A 7,247-nucleotide genomic window follows, 5' to 3' on the forward strand; every position below is an offset into this window, starting at 1 on the left:
CTGTCTTTAACATGCAGGTCAGATAAAGTACTTTGTTTTTCCATTATTTTTTTCCCCCTCTTGGACACTTCCAACTCAAGAAATGGCAACACACACATGGCTTCCAGTTTTTAAAGCAAAGAACATAGTTCCCAGGGACTGCGCTGCAGAGACAGGAAGACAAGACATTGGCAAATTCAATCTTTAAGAAAACGAGTGTCCCTTTAACCACCGTGAACACCGGGTAACGAAACTCGCTTGTCAGTCTCACAGTGTGTGAGGGAAGCTCTTATTCACCACTCCTCAGGGCTGAGCCTTGCACCCGAGGCACAGTCCAGCAGCGCTGAGGCAGAGAACCCTGTCTGTACCCAGGGGAGACACACCAAGTGCCTAAATTTCGGCACAAGACAAAAATCTTGCAGCCAAACACATCAACCCCCTCTCAGCTGAGCGCAGCAGCGCTCCCGGCCCCGGCCTCACCTGGAGTATCCTGCTGATCCTCATTGCTGGCACTTGGAGTTCGACTCCTAATCTGGCTCCGTAGCTGCTCTATTAGTTCGGGGTTCTGCTGCTGCATCTGCTGAGCGAACTGCTGGCCCCTGAGGGAGAACAAGCAACAGCCCCGTCACTCTGACGAGCGGTTCCCATGCCTGGGAGAGGCACTACTTCACCCAGCGTTTAAGCCTTCCTCAACTGGTAAATTAAGGTTCCATTTCTAGTCAGAAAAAAAATCTGGCTCCGTAGCTGCTCTATTAGTTCGGGGTTCTGCTGCTGCATCTGCTGAGCGAACTGCTGGCCCCTGAGGGAGAACAAGCAACAGCCCCGTCACTCTGACGAGCGGTTCCCATGCCTGGGAGAGGCACTACTTCACCCAGCGTTTAAGCCTTCCTCAACTGGTAAATTAAGGTTCCATTTCTAGTCAGAAAAAAATCTTTATGACCAAGGCAGCAGGAAGCACCCAGTGCTCTACTCACGCTTGTATGAGGCTCGCAAGGTCGTTCGTGGAGGGGCTGGCGCCTGTTGCTCCCATGGCATTGTGGCCACCAGAAATCATCCCAGACATGCTGCAAAAGCGACAGGCAGTGCTCAGAGCAGGAAAAAAATAAACATCCACACCAGAAAATTTGGTTTATACTAGGAAGGGAATGCCAGCCTAATGGGTACGCTCTCTCACACAGATTGGGAAGTTATCTGCAAGGAGAATCGTCCACAACAACTTTCTGTTCATTAACTGCAAAAAAGTAACTAACATTAAACTGCAGAGTTTAATAAATATTACATTCCAGCGCCACGATCTAGCCTGCCTCCCTTCTGTACTGAGATCTCTCCTCATCCCAGTTCAGACTACTCTAAATAAACGTGAGCTTGGACAACCAGCCCTGTTTAGAGGTTGCCCTTCACTCTCCTGGCCTGAGCACCCTCCCACCAGTTCCATTCCACACAAACAGCCTCAAAGAAACAACACAAGATAGGATCAAACTTACAGCTGCTGTACTTGTGGGTTGTTCATTAGGTTAGATGCCTATTTAAAGAGGGGAGAAGAAAAAAAAGAAATAAAAATGACAGCCTGTTTAGCCCAAAATGTCTCGGTAGGCATGCAGGTGTTGTGCATTCAACTACAAAGCAGAGGCAGAAACGCTTTGCAACAGATCAATAGGACAAAAATAGCCGAGAGAAGCGCAGCGCGACACGCAAGGCAAGGCTGGTAACGCAGCCCCTCCACACCCAGCGCGTCGCAAGAAGCCTGTGAGTAAAGTCACGGACTCCTCCTTTGAGATACAAGCACTCTCCACACAGCAACACCGAAACCGAGAAATGAAACGGAAACAAAAGGTGCTCAAGGGGCAGGGAAACCCCCGAGGCCACGCGCTGCCGCGGTTCCTCCCAGCCAGGCGGAGGTGTGGGCTGGTGGGGGAGCTCCCTCCAGCTTTACCATGCTCATGAAGCCGGGGTTGTTGAGCAAGCCAGCTAAATCAAATCCTCCCGGGCCTCCGGTCTGCAAGAATAAAGAAACCACACGTGGATGGAGACATCTTCTCACTCCCCGATGTACATTACAACGACTATTAATACTTTACTCCCAGCATCATCAGAATCTGGCCTTTAAGCCATGTATGAAACCATCACAACTGCCCAATTAAACACATCTGCCCTGTCGCTGCTGCACTGGAGAAGCCTTTGGAAAACTAAAACTCCTTTCAAAGCGATAAACTAACATGTTCCTGCATTGAGGACATCATAGTGCAGTCAGCAGCTTCTTAAGAAAACAATCTTGGTAAGACAAAAAGACATTTAAAATGCCCTTCTGGTCATTACAAAAAGAAAAAAAAAGCTGTATTTTAGGAGTAGTGACTTTAATTAAGAAAGGTGCTCAAGGCAAAATTGCTCTTTCAAAACACTCCTTTCTAATCAGTCTCATTTCCCAGTTCTTTCAAACAAGCCCAAGGTGACTGTGCTCAGCAGTGGAGAGAAGTTACCCTCTGGATTTTAGCAGAAATATTCACAGCAGGACTCCTTAACTCTCTCCCCTGTCTGCACCCAAGCTTTGTATTCTCGACACACTGCAGGTCACCAAGGCTCTGCCACACAGCGAAGAAGCCTCCCTCTGACCTCAGCCCCAAAACCCAAGCATTAGTTTCAGAACTTACTGGACTAGGAGTCTCCTTCATTTTCTGTTCAGCTATTTTAAGGTTTGACTTATACGTGTCATTGTCTGGATCCAGCTCTAGGGCTTTTTTGTAGTAAACTACAGCTTCTGTGTGTTTATTTAAGCTGGAGAGGGCCAAGCTATTAAAGGGGAAACAGAACAAAACGTCAGAGCACGATAAGCCCTTGCCATCCTCCCCCACCCCCAGCAGAGGTGAAACAGAGACATTTTTTTCACGGCGTTCCAGGGCAGAACACCACCGACAGCTCCACTGCCACGGGGCATCTGGAGATTAAAATTCTAGCACAAAAAACCCGCTTTTACTTACCCCATCCTGCCGTAAGCTTTGCTGTAGTTTGGGTCAATGCCTATAGCTCTTTCACAGTCTCTCACTGCTCCAGCGTAATTTCCTAGTTTACTGTACGCAGCAGCTCTGGGGGGGATGGAGAAAGATGCGCAACACACAGTTGTCAGTTTGAATACTCTGAGCAAGGTCACCCCCACTCCCTCTTCGTAGTCTCCTGTTGCACAAGTCCAGCGTAACCCTGACGTAAATCCAGGGCTTATCTAGGTGAGCAGGCTGCTACCCAAACACCCAGCTCCGCTTTCCGCTCCTGCTGCAAATAAATCTGGGCTCTTACTTCTCTTCATCAACCTTCCAGGATGAGCCTGGGCGACCACAGTTGCTGGCTCGGACCAACTCTTTCAGCTTCCCTTACGCCTTGATACCTTAGTCATAACAACTTCACGTAAGAGGAGAAACCATTTCTGAAGCCGTAACGTGCTCATTCGAGCCTTGATCTCACAACTGATACCGACATCAGGGCACCTGCCCAAAACCTCCTGCGACTGAGCCTCAGGCAGCTAAAGCAAAGCTCCCTTGCCCGAAGAAACACCTCACGCCGTCACCAACACGCGTGCAGGCACGTGATCCGTATCGCCAGCTGAACGTACATACCCACAATAAGCAGATAACTAAAAGTCTGGTTTGTTCAACAATATTCTTCCTGCCAACTTTCAAACACTTTTGCTGAAAGAATAGAAAAGTCGCTTGCATTCCCAATTTTGTACACACGACCACAGAGATAATTCTCACTAACGAGCCTTCAGCTTGTCTCTTTCCACTCCTTTGTCTTTATCATCGACACGGCCTCTCAAACCTGGGCTCTCTGTCCCACTTCGAGTTAACTGCCTGAAAGCAGGCCGTATTTCTTGGCATCCTCCTATCTCCTCAAATGCCCAGTAGAGTTTGCTGCCACACCCACACCCTATCTAGAGATGCCAGGGCACAGAGCTGGCGGGAGCCACAGGAAAGGGTGTCACTATGAGCTTAAGAAAATCCTCACAGAGAGCAAGCAACACAACAAGCAGGCTGCAGAAACATAGAAAAGAGATTTTGGCCATTCAAGAGTCTTGGATCTAAGCAGTAAGAATAAACCCACAGGTGTACAAGGGTGGAGAAGGAGATAATGAGTACCTGTTGCAGAAATACACAGCGTTGGATGGATTTAACTCGATTGCTTTTCCATAGAAACACACAGCAGCTTCAAAGTTTTCTGCCTTCATTTGTTCATTTCCTGAAATGATGGCGGAAAGGCTCGTTAACAACTGAAAAACGGAGACAAACAAGAGCAACAGGCCCGGATCTCTGCTCTGCTTAAGAAAACAGAACCAGAGAGAAGCCAACCACTTGCAACTCTTGCTGGTCAATCCAACTGCCAGCAGGGAGGTGGGGAACCTGCATCTTGGCAATTCCTGATCCTGCCAGCCCCGCCGAGCGCCCTCCGCTGCCCTCCCACCTCAGGCACGCACACGGCCTCCCCAAAGCAGCACCACGTCGTCCTGAAAAGCACGTCAGCTCAGAGAAAGCTCTCCATTGCGCTTCAGCTCTAACCATGCTCTCTCAGACAGCAGGGAGAAGTTAACGTGCAGAGCAGGGCTCGACAGGAAGACGCGCTGTTCTACACAGCGCAGGCTCCTTAGGATGCAAAAGAAAACGCTGACCCGGCTGTCTGGGCTCTGTAGCAGCTAAATTATGCCAACCTACCCACAGCTCCTGGAGCACAAGCAGAGAAATGAGCAGAAACAGAAGGGCTGATCCCATTTGCTTATTTTCCCCATTCCAAGCATTCCCCAGGCGACACGTAAATTAAGCCTCCCTCCTCATCCTCATCTCAACCTCACTACACACCAGCTCCAGACGAGGTTACCTTCGGTTTTGAGCCGTTCAGCTTCGGCTATGTCATCTTCTGAGGGGGTGACGGGCTCTGAATTAGTTCTGAAGTGTTCAGGCTCCTTAGAAGGAAAGGAAGAACGCCGCAGTAAGAACTCCCGGGGAGATGTACGACACCTCCTCCTTCCCGAACGCTGGCTCGTCAAGCCCAACACACTTCACTCCCACACACCTCCGAGGTGGCCGCATCGTCACAGAAATCAAGCCGAGCTCAGCAGCGCTTTGGCTGCTTAAACGGAAACTCCGCGCGTGTCTCGGGGCACCCGCTCACCTTTCCTGCAGCAGCTTCAAATATTTCCGGAAGAGTCTGGGACACAGCCAGGCCTTGGTCTTCCATCGAGACCCCAAATGCTGTCTCCAGGCACTGGATGGCCACTGGACAAGAAGAGCCAGGCAATGAGCTTTCCCCAATCCGTCTAAATAATTAACCCTCTCCCAGAAAAGATGAATTTATTACCATTGAATGTAACAGCAGGGGAAAAAAGCCCAACAAAAACACCTGAAGCACACAATTCCACAGACCAGACTTGATATTTGGGCCATATTCTTAAATTCTATGAAATCCTCAGAGCTGGGCAAGCCTCGGCTCTGGAGATCAGGCTCCCAAATCAAGTCAGCCACTACTCCTGCTCCCCTCAGGGGACTCCAGAGCAGGTGCTGGGGCTAGAAGTTGGCCAAACTGGGACTTTACTGGCAGCTGTGGGTGCCCAAGAGCAAGGAGACATCCACACGTTCTCCTTGCTAGAGGGTGTCTGCTCTGTGAGGTGCTGTGGCCACAGGCACCAACCAACTCCCTCCTCTGGCTCCTGGTTGGGAACTTGTTCCCAGCCCAGAGGGGAATCCCAGCAAAACACAGCTGAGCTCGGCGTAACAGAACTCTCACGCTGTGTTTTCCAGCCCAAAAGTGCCAGAAGAAACTCCCTCTTTCCCCCAACACCCTCCTCCCGCTCTCTTTCCACTCCTGCCTCTCCCAGGAATGTATCCCCCACTCTGCAGACGTGCCCAGGCTCCCTCTCAGTGGGACAAACATACAAGTCAAAGACTAAAGCGTAAGCTCCTTAAGTAGATCTTTTAAGATCAGCGTGCTCTCGTTACCAGTGAAGCCCTCTGAAAAAGCCTCTACAAGCACTCCAGGGCGTGCTGTGGGAAAGCATTTTGATAGCAGAAGGGGAAAAGCACACTGCAAGCATAAAACACCTCCTTACTATGACGACATTCTTATTTGGCATTAAATCACAAGCCTTCTGACTCCGTCTCATCTAAGATAAAACTCATAAGTCACAAAAAGCAGGGTCAGAGAGGCTTGTGATCCCAGGGAGATCCTCTCCTCAAGCTAATCTGCTTTCCAAAGGCACAACAAGAAGTCAGATAAGCAATCAGCATCCCTAATGCCCAGACACCTCCCCAAGAAGACAAATTAATTTCAAATCTTGAGCAAGCTTCAATGTTGGGAACAGCCCAGCCAAGTGAGAGGCAGAAGAGAGTGACAGTGTCCAATTGTCCCCAAGGGTAGGGCTGGCAGACCTCAGGGCAGGAACAGGGAAGCGCATACAACCACCAACCTTCCAAACTCTCCTGAGCATCCGGAGACAGCCCCCCATTCTGCAGCTGGTCATGGAGAAACTGGATGATGGAGTAGGCAAGGCGCTTCTGGTCTGCCATGCCGGGAGGCTGCGAGCAGTTTGGTTCAACTGTTTTGTAACTTTAAAAAAAATAAATAAAAAAATCCGTAGAGAGAGGTTATATGACTTGATGGATCAGAAATTAAAGAGCTTTTCTGCTGCCTTCCCCTACTAGGAATGAGGATAAGGGAGTTGTTCAGGACTGGCCAATGCCTTCAGAACCTTCATTAAACTCTCTGCTGTAACCATGAGCCCATTTACATGAATATTCTGGGCCTCAATTCATCTTCTTCAGCACGAGCCGTTGTAAGGCTCCCACCAAGAGAAACACATCCAAGGTGCTGCAGGCATTTAGGCTACCAAAACCTCCCTGACTGACCAGGGCTGGGCAAACTGGGCTCTGAGGAGCTCACCACTAGGAAACCTTCTGCTTCCAGAGCATAACGTGAAACAAAAGCAAAGGCTGAAGCAATTCACCACCGTTAGAAGCGCCAGGGTTGAGGGTTGCTCCGCACTGCTTGCCAGCCCCCCCTGCCACGACGCCGAGGGCAAAGGAGAGCGAGGCCCCGAAGTAATGTGAATCCTACAAGCACGCCCCAAGGCCAGGGCTTCCCAAAGACCCCAACACAGGTCCTGTAAGCACGACAGACATGGCTCCTTGCATTTAACCGGGCTTGTAGCACAGAAAACCGTTCAGGGGAGAAATCAAACCGATTAAGCACGGCCTCTGTGAAAGGGAGCTCAACAGAACTCAGCTGAAGGACGG

General features: G+C 50.0%; 1 protein-coding gene across 1 annotated transcript; it reads right to left on the bottom strand.

Moving 5' to 3' along the window:
• Positions 1–459: 459 nt before the first annotated feature.
• Positions 460–6,589, bottom strand: SGTA (small glutamine-rich tetratricopeptide repeat (TPR)-containing, alpha; the record flags this gene model as incomplete). Its single annotated transcript, XM_009872356.1, has 11 exons — positions 6,422–6,589; positions 5,131–5,234; positions 4,837–4,921; positions 4,104–4,203; positions 2,955–3,059; positions 2,628–2,766; positions 1,913–1,975; positions 1,464–1,501; positions 954–1,043; positions 674–778; positions 460–578 (listed from the first exon to the last, which is right to left on the bottom strand). Coding segments are annotated over exons 1-11 (1,048 nt in total), but the record flags the coding sequence as incomplete, so codon positions are not given.
• Between the last annotated feature and the right edge of the window lie 658 nt (positions 6,590–7,247).

The sequence above is a fragment of the Apaloderma vittatum genome, unplaced genomic scaffold (assembly GCF_000703405.1).
Source record: "Apaloderma vittatum isolate BGI_N311 unplaced genomic scaffold, ASM70340v1 scaffold41606, whole genome shotgun sequence".
NCBI lineage: Eukaryota > Metazoa > Chordata > Aves > Trogoniformes > Trogonidae > Apaloderma > Apaloderma vittatum.